Here is a 17661-nt window from a genome sequence, read left to right on the forward strand (position 1 = left end):
ATCATCAAATTGACCTGACCCAACATGTATTCGATTTTACCTGATCTGACAATATTCAACTGAAACATGAATGATTATTTAATTTCACTTCCTACAATATAGTTGGCTATGTAAGGTGCAAAGAGCTGTAACGTAGATTCACGGGACTCATCTCTGCCTTTGTTAAGAAAGTAGCATCGTACTCGAATTCATCTTCCTCTCTATCTCCGTGTAAACAGAACCAGAACACATTGATTGTGCTCGTAGTGCCATGGATCCAAGGCACCACTAAGGCACTAACGATCTGATTGAGTTATCCATCTCTTGAATCGATGTATTGCGAGTCTCGATGCAAACATCCGGCAATGGGGCGGCTGCATCCCTCACGAGTGAGAGGACTGTGATGTTTAGTGGCCGATCGGCTTCCAGCATAAAGTGTTCTCAGCATTTCAAATGATGGCTTACCGCTACTTCTTCTCAGTGAAGCAACTGAATCAAATCTTGTTTACCATGTTTGTCACGGTTCAAGGCCAGCGTTTCTCCTCCATTTACACTCTCAACTAGATCATATTCTTTGCTAATATCAACATGGACAAAAGATTTTGTGCTAGGGACGAATTTAAACTTTTAAAATTTTAAGGAGAGCAAACTTTAACTTATAAAATTTAAGAGGGTTAAAAACATATTTTTAATAGAAAAATACATAGAATAATATAAAATATATTATAATTTTAAAATTTCAAAGATGATTGCCCACCATCTACCTCGGTCCATCAACACAATCAATTAAAAATAATAAAAATTTCAAAGCGAAAAAACAAAAACACATTATCAAATATGAAGATCAACAAGTATTCGATCATAACCCAAATATGAAATCTAAAATAAATTACCTTATCATCAAATCTGGCTTTATTTAATTATATCATACTAGTCCATTGTTGATATAGTATACTTTCTTTTCGATGTAAGATAATGTTACTAATCATGTTTACATTGACATACGTAAGATTTTATATTATGAAGAATTTTTAAAATTTTAGGAGAAAGAAACTTATAAAATTCTGTGAACAAAAATATATCATCATTAAAAAAAGAAAAAACTCTAAAATGTATAATAATTTGAATATATATATATATATATAGAGAGAGAGGATCTTATTAGAAAGTGTAAAACTTTTTAATTTTACACAGATTTAGGACCGTTACATGAGTGAAAATAAATGGATAAAATTACCAGTACGAAACGAGAAGATATTTATCGTAAAAACTAATGAGTTAATTTCATTCTTTTATTTTCACTCATCCTACGGTACAAAATTTGTATAAAATCTATAAAAAAAAAAAAACTTATACTATATAAGTGAATCCTAACCTCTCCCTCTCCAAGAAGACTCTTAATAAGATAGTTGAATTTCAGCATACGCTTGTATACATTTTAGAGGTATAATTTAGCTTCCACGGGCATCAACTTCTCATTCACAATCCAAATGTGTACTTTGGTTTGACGAGGGCATTTTCAGTTTGGTAATGTTTTTAAAAATTTTGGTTAAGAAAATAATTTTCAAAAGCGATTCTAGAAAATGTCGAGCTGTTTTATTAACAGTGAGTTTGTTATAATAAAACGTGAAGATAAATTGCTTCTACCTCTTTACAATTATGTACAACTTTAAGCTGAAGCTATCGATACTTTGCGAAATGGAAATAAGTTCCTATTAATATGGCGATGATCTCGGACATGACCGAAATGTATCATTTTGATTTCAAAGCGGTATACAAAGTTTTAAGTTTTTGAAAAATATTATCGATACATTTATTCTTTCTTTTTTTGATAAAATACATTTCAATCAATATAACTTGGTATAAGATTCTAAAGACAAAAACTGAATTTTGATTTAAACAGTAATTTCATGAGATGAATGTACCTAAAAACTAAAAATTAAACTATAATGCATACTTACACCATGTAATAAAGATATACTTGCATATATATAATCTTTTATCAGAAAACTATAAACTAAATTATAATACTTATGAATTAAAAACATTATAAACCGAGTTAATGTCGATCAGAAATTTAAAGTAAATACTGTTAGATTTTGTGACCCCCTCAATGTTCAACCGGTCTTCCGTACAAAAATTTCAAACCAAAAAACAAATTCCAAAGAAGCTAATTACTGTCGACTAGTTACTAACACTTCAACTCTACACGAGAAAAAGAAGAGTTACATAAACCATAAAACAAACTCAGGAAACATAAACAAGCTTCATTCCCGAAATAATTACCTTGCAGGATTGATCGGCCAAATTCACCTGGTGAGACCAAAGGGATGATGCTAGCAATCACCTTAAACCTAGGTAGTGCCAGTTATCTCAAGTACCAGAAAAAGAAGAAATTCTTAAGTAAAGGACTCGGAAAAAGTGTTGGACTTTTGATCAAGTAATCTCATCAATGATTGAAAATGTTCCCCACATTTAATCTTTTATAAAATCTATTCCCAGTTTTCAATATACCTCTCATGATCAAATGCTGAACAGCAGTAGTACCATATCCACAACAGCATTGTGTTGATCTTTTCTCGTAGAAAGATAATTAACTAATAAAGTCGGATTAATTCCATTTGAGCCATGAGTATCATGCAAACATATGAATACAAACCTGCAAATGTGTGCATTAGTAAATATGCATGTCCATACACATATCCAACAAATTAATCTATTTCTGTTTATGACAACATTCTGTGATTAAATGAACAAAAAATGATCTAAACATAAGCCTCTCACAAATTCCCTCAATCAAGCTTTTCTAATCACTTTTTAATGTAAACACAGAAAAAGTCATCCTTGTTTTGCTCAAATCGAAGGCATTTATGTTTATCGTTTGTCCTACACAGCTAAAGCCCCACTCCACAAAAAAAAAAGAACGAAAGACCTAAGACCCTATCACTAACATATAAAAACCAACGCTATTTATGAAAAAGATAGAAGAGTCACAAGAATTCTCATGAAGCATGCATTATCTACTACTTCAGGTTCTTTATCCCATAGAAACAGACAAACTCAATATGAATACTACTGCTGTCTCACACTTGGTCATAATATTTAACTGGTCGAGTATAAGATGCTCTACCGAAATATCACCATGGCAAGGGAACAAATCAATCATTGAAGAAATTTACTTACTCCATGCTTTCTCAACTACTTAACAAAAGAGAAACGTTGAAATTTTCTAGCCCCCTACACCAGAATTTTTAATGCTCTTTGTACGATTTGAGATAGGTTAACACAAGGTGATAGTTGATTCCCCTAAAGGATGAAGGAGTTCTGCATGTACGAATTCTGAGGTTGGAAGGAAAACATTGTAAAAGAAGCTGCTGAGGGAATCACAAAATGTTAGGACACTACTAGACCTGAAAAGAAAAGACAATGCAAAGAATAAGAAATTGAAAGGATCTACTTAAACAACTATACTTGAGAATATAGCTGTATGTATATGGAAGATTAAAGCAATGTATATCTCCAAAGTCACCTTCTAACTATGTATGAAACTTGTATTCAAGGTCCTCCACCAGCCTTTCCAGCAATAGGAGCCTCCTGCCAAAAATTGGTAGAGAAATCAATATATTATATAGTACCCTATAAACCCTTGATGTTCTCCTATATGATCAATCTTCCAGATAAACAATTAATGCCTTACTGGTTCAATATTTCCCTTGCCATTCGCCTGTGATGAAGTATTTGATGGAGGATTAGAAAACCTAGAAAGGCCAGATAAAATCAAAGTTCAATAATAATTTCATAAAGATTTCTAAAGAGGCATTTATGTATATAGGGAAACTGCTTTTCAGCATAGCAACATACCTGAGTGCCCTCGCTTTTCGTTTTTCCTCTTCTACATTATCCAGTTTAGATTTTGGTGCGAATCTGGCAAAACGTGCTTTCTTTTTGGCCTCCTCATCAGCAGCCATAGAGGGTACAGAGAGCCCAAATCTGAGGAACCACAATAGAAATAACAAACTGAATAAATGCAACTGCAATCCATATATTCACCGGGTAAGGTGGTATAGGAAAAACCTCTCTGCTCTGGCTTTCCTCTTCAGGTCCTCTGATTGTTTAGATGCTTCTGATCCATTCGTGCCGGGTGCAGCACCAAACCTGCAACATGATTTCCAAACTCAACAAACTAGAAACACAAAAGGAAAAAAAAAGTGAAGAAATGAAGTTCAACACTCACAACTACAGCTTTACCATCAACAGTAACCCTTCAAGTGCAGCATTTTAAGGAGCCACAAATTCTCTCTCTAATCATATAAAACTAAGTAAGAATCACCTTACCTTGCCAAGTTATCCCAGCCAAACAGCATGCTTAGAAAACAGGTTAGACTATGATGGATTAGACCTATGTTACCAGAATTCACCATCTCCTCGGCAATTTTCAAATAAGTAAGACGAGTGATCCCAATAACATATAGTTTCTCATAAAAATTATTGAGTAAAACAAACAATTAACAAAGTTCATAATTTATTTATTTACAATTACGTATTTATATAAACATAAAACCTATATATGCAATGTAAGTTTTAAAAATCATTTTGCATTCCAATAAATGTGTTCCTTCTGTACAAACCACAGAAGACTGCCCCTATAAAATTAGGTTTCACATAAGATTGGGTTAGACTCAGTTAGACTCATCTTTAGGAAACCACTGAATAAGTTGATTAAATCTAAGACAATATAATTTTGACAATTACGAGCTGAGGAGAGATTCTAAACAATACTGAACGTTAAAATACATGGTGAATGAATTCAATAGAAATAATCTATGCTTCTCCGCACATCAAAAACCAAGCATGGCATTCAAAGAAAATGATGAAAATAGACGTTTACAGAAACCAAATCAACAAAAAATAATCAATTTCTTCTCTTGCCCATGGAAAATCTCATATACTAGGTATACACCTAAAAAAAAACTAAATACCCGATAAACCCCAAATTTTACGTACGGAGATAGGGGAAATAAAAGCAGTTACCTCTCAGCCCTAGAATTACGCTTCTCTTGCTCAGACAACTGAACCGGTACGCCGAACCGCTCAGCTCGACGAATCTTCTTCTGGATATCGTTAACGGGACCGTTTCCACCCCCAGCGACCGAGCTCAAAATAGTTCCGCTGGTCTGCGAACCACCGTTCTCCTTAAGAGATGCTTCAGAAGCGGGAGTATCAGAGCTAGGAGGATCTAACTTGTCCGTGGAAGGTGGAGCAGGGTCCACGATCTGCTTAGAGTTCGGTTCAGCCGATGAATAGACGAAGGATGCTGGAGGGGCGGTGGTGCTTGCGGTGGCGACGGTTTTATCAGCGGTTGTTGCCATCGGAAATGGTAGGTATGGTTGCGTGAAGAATACGAACCGAAGACTAAGAGAACGATGCGAGGAGCACTTTTTCTTTTACGCGCTGGTTAAGAACTCGTGTCGGTAGGAAAGGAATAATAAGGGCGTGAATAGGGATGGGCACTCCGCCGTGTGATCGGGTCAGATTATTTTAAAAAATTAGTTTTGAATTGGGTTGAATTTTTTAAGTTTATTATTCGGGTAGTATCGGGTTCGGGTTTAGGTGAAAAATATCTGATTCAACTTAAAAAATATATAATTTTATTTTATATATTTAAGAATAATTATAATAATATCCCTCTATATATAATTTTTTTCAATTAAGTCATTGTTTTTATTGAATAAAAATAATTTTTTTATTATTTCGGATCGAATCGATTTTCTAAGTCATATATTCGGGTCAGGTCGGGTGAAATATTATTTTGATCGGGTCAGGTCAGGTCTCAGGTGGAGGCTCTCTTGTTCTCGGGTCAGATCGGATTAACAAAAACCCAACCTGACCCATATTCATCCCTGAAGGTTTTTTCTCTTTCGGGTTATTTCCGTAAAATGGTACAATTTTTAAATTAATATTTAAATTTAACTTAGATTTATTATTGTCCCTAAAATATATCATCCGGGCCAAGTGATCTTCGAGTATATTTTTACACGTTTTGTCATTTTAACTTTAAATTGTTATTATGTTTATACCCAAATATAAATTCCTTTAAAAAAAATTAATGACTAATTAAAAAACGTCAGGTCACTCTTTAATTTTTATTTTCTTTTTAATATAAATAAGTAAAATAAAAATAAAGTACATAAATAATCACTTTCATTTGAATTTTATAAATTGTTACTCGTTAAATTAAAATAATACATAATATTTGATCACTTTTATTATTTTTTAATTAAGATATGATCACTTAAGATTAATTGTCCTTAAACATTTAATAGTTTATTAACGTGACACGACAAATATATAAATTAAAATTACATCATTTCCAAGTGGTTAATACATATATTAAGTTTTCGTCACTTTCCATTCATATTTGTACATTATTGTTCACTAAGTTTTTTTTGAAAAAAAAAACAGATTTGGTCACTTAAGTTATCGTTTTATTAAGTTTTGATCACTTACGTTATCGTTTTATTAAGTTTTAGTCACTTGGACGTTAAATGTCGTTAGTTTGATGATGTTGATCGTTAATAAAAGGTTTAATTTTTATTTTAACCTCTACACTTTAGACAAAAATGTTGATTATGGTTTTTTTGTAAATTCAAATTAGTTTAGGGACAACATTTCAATTTAGGGTGTTCATCTCTGTCTTCTTTTAATGTCTTTGTAGTATTTTCCATGACTTCTACTTTTTATACGTTTCTGTTATTGGTATTTATGAAAGATTAGAACTGAGCTTGCTATCGTTGACTTCTGTGTATCATTCTCCTCATGTTTCATCTTTTAAATTTAGCAGGGGTCTTATGTTTCTGTCTATATGCAGAGATTGCATGGATTATTATGCAGGGATTAATTCCCGTTACAGACGCACATATGATTTTAATGACTACATATGAATACTGTTTAGCTATGTATTTATGTATTTATTTATATATGCATTGAATTTTATCTATATTTTAAATTTTCTGACTGCCGGAGGTCTTCCACGGAAGCTACTCTCAACGTGGCGTTGGGGGCAGCCTACTACCCTACCTCCCCTTACCCCATACATATGGGAATTGGGTTTTGTTGTTGTTGTTGTTGTATTTCAATTTATTTATTTTTAATAGGTTTTCAAACCAACCCCATTGTTGTTCGTCATCTCCCTACTTCTTCTTCAGACATTGTTGTTCCATTGCTTCATTTGCCTTCTTTCAAGTACTCATGCTGCATTTCAAGAATAATGCAAGATTTTCTACTTTCGATAACAAATAATAACACTATAAGTTCATAGAAAGATAAAAGGGTAGGCATTTAAAGATAAAATGAAGATTAATAATCTCAGTTATACAAATTAAAATTCAATTTCCAAATATTGAAATTGCAGAATGTCAAATCCAATAAGGAACAATAAGACAAATCAATGGATCCAAATAACCCGATAATCGAATATCACTCTTTATGGCGATTTTCCATTGAGAAAGCGCATCCGATGAAACATAATCAATAGATCTAAACAACTCAATAAATGGATCTATGAATTCATCCATTGAACTCAATTTAAAATCCATGATATTCAAACCTCGAATCTTTGTTTCTGCTCAACAACAAGCAATTTTTTCGATTCTAGATCCTTATAAACAATGTTCGCCTTATGAATCATCGTTAATCCCACGGCCTGTGCGATCTGTCGCACCACCGCCACAGTGTCGGCATTCGAGTATCTCACTTTTGTGATGTATCGATTGAACAACTCACCATTAGAGTAGAGCTCCAGTACTACATGAACGTCATTTTGATATTCGTAAACATGGTGGAGGTCAATCACTTTCAGATGGGACAAAACATTCTCAACGATCTTTCGCATCACAGGGATTTCGTTGGTCAACAACGCATCGGAGATGAAAACCTAGTATTATGTCGTCAATAACGCCATCATTGAAGAAGCTATAGTTTTCCTGGCTCGAGGCGGCAACGACGTCGTGGTGGTGAATCTTTTCAGAGTTTATTCTCTTCATTTTTCACGATCTTCATTACTTCTTTTATACTTTTTCTTACAACTAAGAACTCGCATAATTTGACTTCAAATAATTACAACAAATAATTAAAATAAGAAGGCTATTGCAATGAAGCAAAAATGTCTAAAGAAGAAGCGATTAGAAGATTAGTAATACTAGGGGTTAGGGAGAAAAAATATTAAAAATGAGTAAATGGAAATGTTGTCTCTAAACTAATCTGAATTTTCAAAAAGAGTCATAATCAATATTTCATATAATGTTGAGGGGTTAAAATAAAAAATTAAACTATTTTATTAACGGGTCACATCATCAAACTAACGACATTCAACATCTATGTGACCAAAACTTATGTTTTTTTTGAATTTGGTGAGTAAAAGTGTACAACATAAAATGTGGAAACGGAGCGTCGGACAGAAGTGGATGGCGACGGAGGAGATCAAGAGACGACGATGACGGGTGAGAGAGAGGCGAGGGAGACAGTTAACCTTTGATAATTGATATATATACTTTTTAAAATATTTTCAAATTTTTATTAACATATATCAGGCATACTCATATAACACATATACATGTTAGAAAAACATACTTATCATACGTATGATTAATAATTTCCTTTATGCAAAATTGCAAATTAATTAAAATTTTAAAAAATAAAAACATTATTATAAAAAATCATTGTTTTAAATTTAAAATATGTTGATATATGTTAGTACAATTATGAATATGTGGGGAGCGACGATGACCATTTATACATTTAAACTTTCTATTTAATGACTAATGAGTACGTACTTTAAAATTATATATATATACACACATTAAATAATGTGGATTGAATTGTAAATATATAATGTTAACATTTATCATTAATGTATATTTGGATGGCAATTTTTATTTTATTCCTTTTCAAATATTTTACTTATCAAGATTTTATTTTTGGTCAACATTAATCTTTTTAAATAAAAATTAGTAGTTGATATAGCACATCAATGTACGTTTGCAAGGCCTTACGAATAGTCCTTATAATTGTTCAAAATATGATTAAATATGTGTATTGATGTGAATAACTTATGATGTTTCTTAATTATACTTAAATGAAAAATTTTAAGTCTCGATTAATTCGATAAGAATATTCTATGTATGTTTTGATGATATGATTGTATAATAATGAATTCATTTTTAATATGCCTACATGTATGATATAAAAGTGTATAACATTTATTGTGATGGTTGATATGTATATAAAATTAAAAATGTATTAGCTTTGTTAATTCAATTATATGAGCATGATTAATTTGCTTTATACATTTATATATGTATATATATAATCTATTGATGAATTAATCCAGTTCACGCTTTATAAAAATCCATTATATACATACAATATATGATATATGCTTTATGCATATATGTTAATAATATACACTTTTAAAAATATTTTTAAATTTTTTCTAACACGTTTTAATTATACTCATATAACACATATAAACGTTAGAAAAAATATACTTATCATACGTATGATTAATATTTTCCTTTCTGCAAAATTGTAAATTAATTGAAATTTTATTAACACTATTAAAATAATAAAAAAATAAAAACATCATATGGAAAAACACTATTTTAAATTTAAAATATGTTGATACATGTTTGTATGAATATGAGGGGAGCGATGAAAGGGTATATCTTGCCTCGTTCTAAGATGGTGAATGCGGATCTCGGCAGGATTATCAATTCGGATGAGGTGCAGTCCGTGGTAAAGCCGATCAAGAAGGAGAACAAGAGGGCACCATTGAAGAAGAATCCTCTCAAGAACTTGAATGCCATGTTGAAGCTGAACCCATACGCAAAGACTGCTAAGAGGATGGCTATTTTGGCCGAGGCACAACGTGTTAAGTCTAAGAAGGAGAAGCTTGACAATAAGAGGAAACCCATTTCTAAGGTATATCAATTCTTCTTTGATTTAGTATTGGTCGTTATTGGGTTTCGGAATGATGATAATTGCAATTTTCTATTCCATGGACATGTCATTGGAATTATATGTTCTACCTGATGTTTAATGTCTTTGGCTGGTTCGTCTCATTAATTTGATTGGTATTATTATATGAGTAATGGAGCCGGATTGCTTATTATTACTTAATAATTCGTTGCTTAATTGCTACTTTTATGGAATATATATCTTGCATTTGAGGGTCATAATTTATTTGGAAGACTAGCTTAGACCTGTCCTTGAATACTTCTCCATGTTTGTCATTCGGTATGATTTTGTTGAAGAACATAATAGAAGGCTCGGTATCTGCAATTTGGTTTTATTTGAGCCAGTTTGTTCTGTCATATATTAGATAAGTGCTATGCATTAATGATTCCATCTTTTGTTGATTCATATTGGAATTAAGTTGACTTAAAAGTGGCCATCCCTTATGGTTCGCTTGACTTTGTGCTTTTAAAATTATGATGAGAATTATTTGCATCTTTATAAGATTTTAACCACATGATGCCAGTTTTTACAGTCCCACGCTGGCCTGATTGTCATTTTAATCTATTTCTGATCTGGAATTCCATTTTATTCACCATCAACCTTGAGGAAAAAACTAGTATTATGATAATAGCCTGCATTTATTTCTCTAACGGATGGCTGCTATGACTTTTTTCAGAAGTTGCATTCCAAAAATGTCTATCAAATGCTCAGACAGTGACTACACAGTGGTTAGGGGTGTTGCAGTAATCTAGTTTTTTAGCTTTAGAAATTATGGGTTCAAAACGTTTTTACTGATTTAGTAAATGATTAGCAGAACATTTCTAATTTTAATGGTAATTTTTTAATACAAAAAGTTTTTTTTCTTTGTTAAACGAAGATGATTACAACGGTTATAAATGATTTTAATCATTTGACAATGAATGTTCAATCATTATGTTGTTGTTGCTGGTAATCAAATCTATGTTCTAATTACGAGTATCTAGATTCGTTCATGCGTATACCAAATTGTAAAATCTGATATTTTTAGTTTGTTATGTTTTTTTAACACCATTGTAATTATTTTGTTGAAAATTTTAAAAATAAACATCTACTGTAATTATTTCCTTTTTTATTATAGGTTTTAATAATGGATTAATAATTATTATAATTAATAAAATAGCCTAATTAAATTTTTTCATAATAATTTTATTCCATATATTTTTTTATTAAGCTAATGTGATTACAAAACTGTTCTAAATACTCTCAATTATTTAACAATGAACGCTCAATCACCCGTTGCGGCTGGTGCTCAAACCCGTATCCTCTAAGAACAACAATGATTCCTTTAACTACTGAGAGGTAAATTGATTATTGCCAATTTTATATACTTTTAAATTGTTAATATTTTTATTTTTATAATAACATTTATTATCATCTGAAAAAATCAAATATGTTCTCTATTGAAATAGTGCTGTGTTAATAACTCTTTGATCGGGAATAAATAGAGATAAAAAATTATAAATAAAATATAACAAAAATATCATAATAATTATTTATAAATTTAATCGATAATCGATTTAATCTATGGCACTAACTAATTAATTTTAAGATAGAAGGTAAAAACCAAAACGAACGGTGTTGATAAATCTCAGTGTCTCATCTGAGTCGTCTCCTCTTTCCTCTCTTCTCCAGCGTCCGATCTTCTCTCTTTATTCCTCGTAATCCAGTCTCCCTCTCTCCCGCCCTTTTCCTTTTCATTTTATATTCCCACTAAGGTTAATTTTCCCTTTATAACCTTTTTTATGTCAATCGATTCTGAAATAAAAATGATTTAATTATCTATTATGAATTTTGTGGATTTGCTCCAGCTAGGGTTTCCGCTATGGCGGAGGCACAAGCCAGTTCCGGCGGAGGAAGTCAGGATAGCGGCGAGCAAAGTCCGAAGTCCAACGTGCGAGAACAGGATAGGTATCTTCCCATCGCTAACATCAGCCGTATCACGAAGAAGGCTCTTCCTGCCAACGGCAAGATCGCTAAAGATGCTAAAGAGACTGCAAGAGTGCGTCTCTGAGTTTATCAGCTTCATCACTAGCGAGTATGATTCTCACATATATTGTTCTTCTTTCTTTCAATTATTGATTCATTTAGATTTCTATTTTTTTGAACCAAATTCTGGATTAATTTAGATTTCTATTATGGTCTTGAGAATTGCTTTTGTTGAATTTATTAACTCTTTCATTCCTTAATGAAATTCGAGATGTAGTCCTTATACAACTTATCTTTTATATTTAAAAAGTTTAGTTCAATCATGGATAGGTTATTATTTTTCATCGAAGGCATCGGTTCAATACACTCGTGTAACTATAGTTACCTCAGAATAAATCATTATGAACTCAGTAAGTATGTCATTATAGTAAAATAAATTTTGACCGAAAATATTAAATGCGCCAACAATTAGACTATAATTTTAATATTGTAAAGGTATGGAAACTATGCTGAATGAAACAGCAAAACACTGCTGAATGATTCAACATTAAAGTACATTCTAAATCATTGAGCATCCGATATTTTACCATAATACTTATTTTTTCACATGTTGTCTTATTAAACAATCATATCTTATAATATAATAAATCATTATGAAGGTAAAAATGAAAATATTTATAATTCAGATTGTATATTTAGAATCATTATCAAACATCGTGTCACATTCAGTGTCAATTCATATTGAGCCTTTGAATCATTCAGGCCATTGAATTATTCAATGCTTAATCATTTTATTTCATCAAACAACCCCTAAATTTTAAATTTTATCGTAGTACATATTTTGACCTAAGAAATCTAGTGACACATGAAGATTGATCATGAATTAATGTGCAGAGCCAGTGACAAATGTCAAAAGAGAAAAGGAAGACAATTAATGGGGATGATCTGCTGTGGGCTATGGCAGCTTTAGGGTTTGAAGATTACATTGATCCACTTAAGATTTACCTTACCAGATACAGAGAGGTGATTATTTCAAAACTGTTATTTGTTAAGTCATTCATTTTTCTTGCTTATGATTCATTTGTTGATAGCAAAAGGAGGGAAAAAAGAGTAGTTGTTTTGGATCTTAAACTTTGTGAGGCTTTCATCTAACCTAAATGAAAAGGGTTAACTTATTATCCAATATGTTGGTTGGTGGAAGAGTCCAATAACGTAACAAACAACTGCTTGTATACTTAAGTAGTTGTGTTAACCGAGTAAATCACTAGCATTTTCCTTATATGTAGTTTAATGGGCATGTGACAAACTAACAATCACATACATAATACATCTGTAACCAAAAGTTACTGATTTTTAAATAGTTTGGGTTGGCTTCTATTATCTGCTTATAATGGATTACTTTTCAAGTTGTACTAAACTGTTTGATTTTTTCCTCCGGTGGTGTTCATTGTTGATTGGGTCATTTGCAGATGGAGGTGAGTTTATTCCATCATCTTCAAATCATGTCACTGGTTGGATATTTTATGGATTTGTATATGATGCACAGAAACGGTAGAAGTTCATAACTATTAACAAATTAGATGATAACATAACACATTGTAAAAGTATTTTAAAAATAAATCCACTTAGCTTCATTTTTCAATGATGTGCACCATCTAGTTTACTGACAATGTAGAATTATACAATGTAAATTCATCAAATGTAAACCCGTATCTTATTGCCTCACTCGTCTCCTCCAAGTTACCTCTCTGATATGGCTTTGACCTTGTGAACTATGTTGTTTGACAGGGTGATACCAAGGGTTCAGCCAAAGGTGGAGATGCATTAGCTAAGAAAGATGTCCAACCTAACCCAAATGGCCAGGTAGAATATCAGTTTTTTCTCTCTCTTATATTTTAGTTTTTAGACTCTTAGTTACCATGCATCACACTTTTCGTATGCCTTTTTTAACTTTAAATAGTTAGTTCATGCCTACAGAAAGGAATGCCATCTTTTTCTCTAATCTTTACGGTAATTAATCTGGCAGCTCACTCATCAAGGTTCATTCTCACAAGGCATTAATTATGGAAATTCTCAAGTAATCCCCCTCTCCCTTTCTCTGCATCTTGGAACATTTCATGCATTAACAAACTAATGTGTCCTTGCATATTTCCATGTCTTTGTAATGATCTTCAATCCATGGCCAAAAAAATAAAGTTCTTTTATTATGGTTACACCGCCTCTTTTCTTTGGTTCTAGTATTTCATACGGCAACTTATGGTGGTCAACAATCATAACTCAACCTTTCAATGTTCAAGTGGACGTAGCTTTAATTAGTTAAATCCTTGTCCCAAATCCTGGTTTAAATAAAAAATAATTTAATGAGTTTATCTATCATCACATTTAAACATTGATGTGAAGGATCTGTCTTTTATTGTAATTGTTATTGTCAAATCTCTATGTAAAGTACCCATGCTATTGTGGTGATAGTCACCTTGAAAATAAACTGGTAGCAATATCTGGTTACTATTTGGGCAAGCTGGTTGTTGGCCTATTACTTATTTCTTAAAGGAAATGGAGCTTAAGCTGATTATGATACCTAGTATGATACATATTCATCTTTTTTACTTCTTCTAATCAATTATACAATGCCAAGCATTTTAATGTCAAAAATCAAGATCATTCTCTATTTTTCCTTGAAAAAACAAATTAATTGTTTCATCTCCCCTATGAATTCTTAAGCATTGGGCATATTTCGCATTTGCACGTACTCTTAAGGCTATCACTAATAGATGGTGGCTGGATTTTTTCATTTCATAACTACCGGCAGTGGTTGGGCGCATCATCTTCAATCGTTTACATTCATATCATTAAAATATTAGAGGATGAACAAGATTTTTGTTTGGTTATAATATCTTATGACTTCTGTTGTCGCAGGCCCATATGATGGTTCCGATGCAAGACAATGAGTAGAGATCCACACTTCTCGAGCCAATTCCATTCAATGTCGTGTTCCAATGCTCTGCTGCACATAGTATGAAGATAAAACATCTGATGTGAAAACTGAAATTTTGGATGGTTCGCGTCCTCATATCTGTTAAACTGTTATTTTTTAGTAATATGTATGTAATTATTGATTTTGTGTTTTTTAGAATGGATTAACTTTCAAAGAATTGAGTTAAATCTAGGGAGGTTATCTTTTATTTAAGCTCCTCTTTGGGAGGACATAATATTATCGTAGGACATTGCTTAGGGAACTTATGTTTCTATTCATCCTACGTTGAAACGGCTTTGAAAAATGCGAAGGCAAATGGTCCAATACGATTTTATTTCATCATTGACTGCTACCGTCAATTAATTCTATTCCTTTTTTCTTCTCTTATACGGTGATTCGATTTGATGATTGATCGATTCTTAGATTCTATTTTATTAGTAGATTAGCGTCCAGGACTTCCAGGTTTCCCCCGTCATCCTTGAATTGAATAGATTTATAAAGAATGACATCCAACCTGAAACGAGCTACACAATTACATTCACATTAAAGAAGTAAATAGGGCATCTCAATTTTTTCATTTTTCTTTTTTTCTGAATAGAAAGTGGCCTTGTTAAACCCCCTTCATATTCGATAGGTGCCAAAACAATTCACCGAAGAGTGAAATGAGGAAAAAAGTGCCCAACTTTATAATAAAATAAGGTCAAAAGACGGTGTTCAACACCAAAGACAAGTCCTTTGAAATCTAACTGTACCAAGAGCCTATCTTATCCAGTATACTAAGGGCAAGTACCCACTTTAAGAGCACGGCCAGCCTTGTTTAAGAAAAAACACAAACTACCAGAACCGGATACAAAAGCTGTAAGAGTTCTTGAACGCTTACTCCAGGTTAAAACCTCAACCGATTCCTTTTTTTTGCCAATAAATCTGCTTCAATGTTCAGGACCCTTGGAATATGTCTGATCACGTCCTAACCTTCTGATAGTAATCTATGATGAAACTAACCTCATTGCCATAAAGCGGAGGTAACTTTGCCGAAGGCGATAGCCAATCCCCGACAGTTTCTGAATCGCTTCCCAAGATCAAATTGTACTTCTTAAACCAGGCAGACTCCATGAAGATGCAAATACCCATTTTGATTGCGAGTTCCATCAAGCACACCGAGAAAAGGAGAGCAGAGATTTGCCTTCTTTTATTCTATTGATAGATCGCCTTTGTTGATATCAGTCATTATGTATTGTTTTGGTCCTAGTTCGATATCAAATACTATTTTTTGTTGGATAAACTTATATTGCTGAATACAAGTCTGCATCGCTTGTTGGATAAAATACTCGTTTTCGATAATTATCAAGTTACAATGAATCGTATCATACTAGACGCATATTCGAGCTAGGGAAATCCAGGCTAAATAGTAAACGATGAAAGTCATAGCATGAGCAAGAGAGTACAGATGGAAAGAGCAAATAAAGCAATAAAATGCTCATAGTTTGATTTTAGGAACCAACAAAAGACAAAAGAGACGTCCTAACTTATGATCTAGGCTTCTACTTCTCTTTGAAGAGGGCCAATAGAGAAACACGCAAGACCTTCACAACCTTGAACCTAACTCCAGGAATATCACCAACGGCATGACCCTTTCGCCCGAATCCTGCAATCAACAGCTCATCCTACAGAAGCCAATATATTATCATCAAAAGAGTACCAGAAACCGAGATCATACAATTTCAATCACTACTTACATTCTCTTCAACGTAGTTTAAGCAACCATAGTTCGGGACAAAAGCGGCAGTCATCTTCCCGTTCTTGATCAATTGAACTCTAGCACACTTTCCGATAGCAGAGTTGGGCTGCTTGGCCTCTATGCCTCTGGGTATTATTAGAAAGCCATTAGTTCAAGTAGATTTGAACGAAAGAGAAGAAACACGGAAATGAAAAGAGAAAGGTCTTGCTGCATCTTCTCAAGGACAATGCCTTTGGCATGAGAAGATCCAGCAAATGGCTTCTTCCATTCATTTCCGAGATTGGAATTTTTGTGTGCCTTATCGGCCAATCGCTGCCTCCTGCGATGGGTCTTCAGCTTGCGTCCGGCTCCCATAGCACATGTCTTGGGAATTTTGTTGTGCGGCACCTTAAAAATGGCTAAAAAACAGCGTGACTTATTAAATAAATGATCGGTTAAAATTTAGATCAATTATGTTATATCATTTAACCGGAAATATTATCAAGTACAATAATATATTAAGTAGCACTTATATAATGTAATAGGTAGCGCTTATATTGACCTATTTTCTAACTAAATATGTATATTTAAACCGGTAACATTGTAAATTTACCTATTACATTATAATTATCGGTTTTGATGTTTTTGGGATTAATACAATTTTAAATATATCGACACTTTATGCGTGCACCTCGTTGTGCTTTCATTTTGAGAAAAAAATATCGACACATATTTAAAGAGTGTCGATATATAATGTAAACTTATTTGCTAATTAACCAGTATATTTTTACCGGTTACATTGTAAATTTACCTGTTACATAATAATTATCGATTTCGATGTTTTTTGAATCGACACTTATGCGTGCACCAGTTTGAGTTCTTCAATCAACAGTTTCAATGACACAAAATCCTAACAAAAAAATAAAACTAAAACTGACCTAAATTTATCCTATCGAGATAATAAGAGTATATCATAAGTTTGCGTTGAGAGATGTCTATTTCTGGGTTTTTG

The 17661-nt window shown here is 32.5% G+C and overlaps 3 protein-coding genes and 1 pseudogene across 5 annotated transcripts; 2 read left to right on the forward strand and 2 right to left on the reverse strand.

Annotated features, from left to right (window-relative positions):
• Positions 1-2015: 2015 nt before the first annotated feature.
• Positions 2016-5456, reverse strand: LOC120153671 (protein MODIFIER OF SNC1 11-like). Of its 3 annotated transcripts, none has more exons than XR_005518811.1 (7): positions 5011-5456; positions 4054-4134; positions 3841-3969; positions 3677-3737; positions 3509-3573; positions 2266-3389; positions 2016-2184 (listed from the first exon to the last, which is right to left on the reverse strand). XR_005518811.1 is itself a non-coding variant. In XM_039165583.1 (7 exons), the coding sequence occupies exons 1-6, from the start codon at positions 5346-5348 to the stop codon at positions 3535-3537; spliced, it is 615 nt and encodes a 204-aa protein (XP_039021514.1). In that variant the 5' UTR covers positions 5349-5455; the 3' UTR covers positions 2016-3389; positions 3509-3534. The 3 variants fall into 3 exon arrangements, 2 of the variants coding, with proteins under 2 accessions (XP_039021514.1, XP_039021513.1); XM_039165583.1 differs by having other exon boundaries at positions 2016-3389; positions 3509-3576; positions 5011-5252; positions 5289-5455; XM_039165582.1 differs by having other exon boundaries at positions 2016-3389.
• A 4231-nt stretch (positions 5457-9687) lies between these two features.
• Positions 9688-10068, forward strand: LOC120154140 (60S ribosomal protein L4-like). The gene has a single exon (XM_039165957.1). It carries the CDS (start codon positions 9688-9690, stop codon positions 10066-10068), a length of 381 nt encoding a protein of 126 aa, XP_039021888.1.
• Positions 10069-11597: 1529 nt separating this feature from the next.
• LOC120153973 lies at positions 11598-15074 on the forward strand (annotated as a pseudogene).
• Positions 15075-16395: 1321 nt separating this feature from the next.
• On the reverse strand, positions 16396-16799 carry LOC120153843 (40S ribosomal protein S23-2-like). Its single transcript, XM_039165715.1, has 2 exons — positions 16669-16799; positions 16396-16596 (listed from the first exon to the last, which is right to left on the reverse strand). Exons 1-2 carry the CDS (start codon positions 16720-16722, stop codon positions 16474-16476), a joined length of 177 nt encoding a protein of 58 aa, XP_039021646.1. The 5' UTR covers positions 16723-16799; the 3' UTR covers positions 16396-16473.
• Between the last annotated feature and the right edge of the window lie 862 nt (positions 16800-17661).

This window comes from Hibiscus syriacus, unplaced genomic scaffold (assembly GCF_006381635.1).
Source record: "Hibiscus syriacus cultivar Baekdansim isolate YM2019G1 unplaced genomic scaffold, ASM638163v2 tig00111105_pilon, whole genome shotgun sequence".
NCBI classification, from domain to species: Eukaryota; Viridiplantae; Streptophyta; class Magnoliopsida; order Malvales; family Malvaceae; genus Hibiscus; species Hibiscus syriacus.

Coding starts and splice junctions, on each gene's coding strand:
- LOC120153671 (XM_039165582.1), bottom strand. CDS start 5,348: ATGGCAACAACCGCTGATAAAACCGTCGCCACCGCAAGCACCACCGCC. Junction 4,135..5,010: donor CGTAATTCTAGGGCTGAGAG/GTAACTGCTTTT, acceptor ATCATGTTGCAG/GTTTGGTGCTGCACCCGGCA. Junction 3,574..3,676: donor GCAAGGGAAATATTGAACCA/GTAAGGCATTAA, acceptor AATTTTTGGCAG/GAGGCTCCTATTGCTGGAAA.
- LOC120154140 (XM_039165957.1), top strand. CDS start 9,688: ATGAAAGGGTATATCTTGCCTCGTTCTAAGATGGTGAATGCGGATCTC.
- LOC120153843 (XM_039165715.1), bottom strand. CDS start 16,722: ATGACTGCCGCTTTTGTCCCGAACTATGGTTGCTTAAACTACGTTGAA. Junction 16,597..16,668: donor TAAACTACGTTGAAGAGAAT/GTAAGTAGTGAT, acceptor TGGCTTCTGTAG/GATGAGCTGTTGATTGCAGG.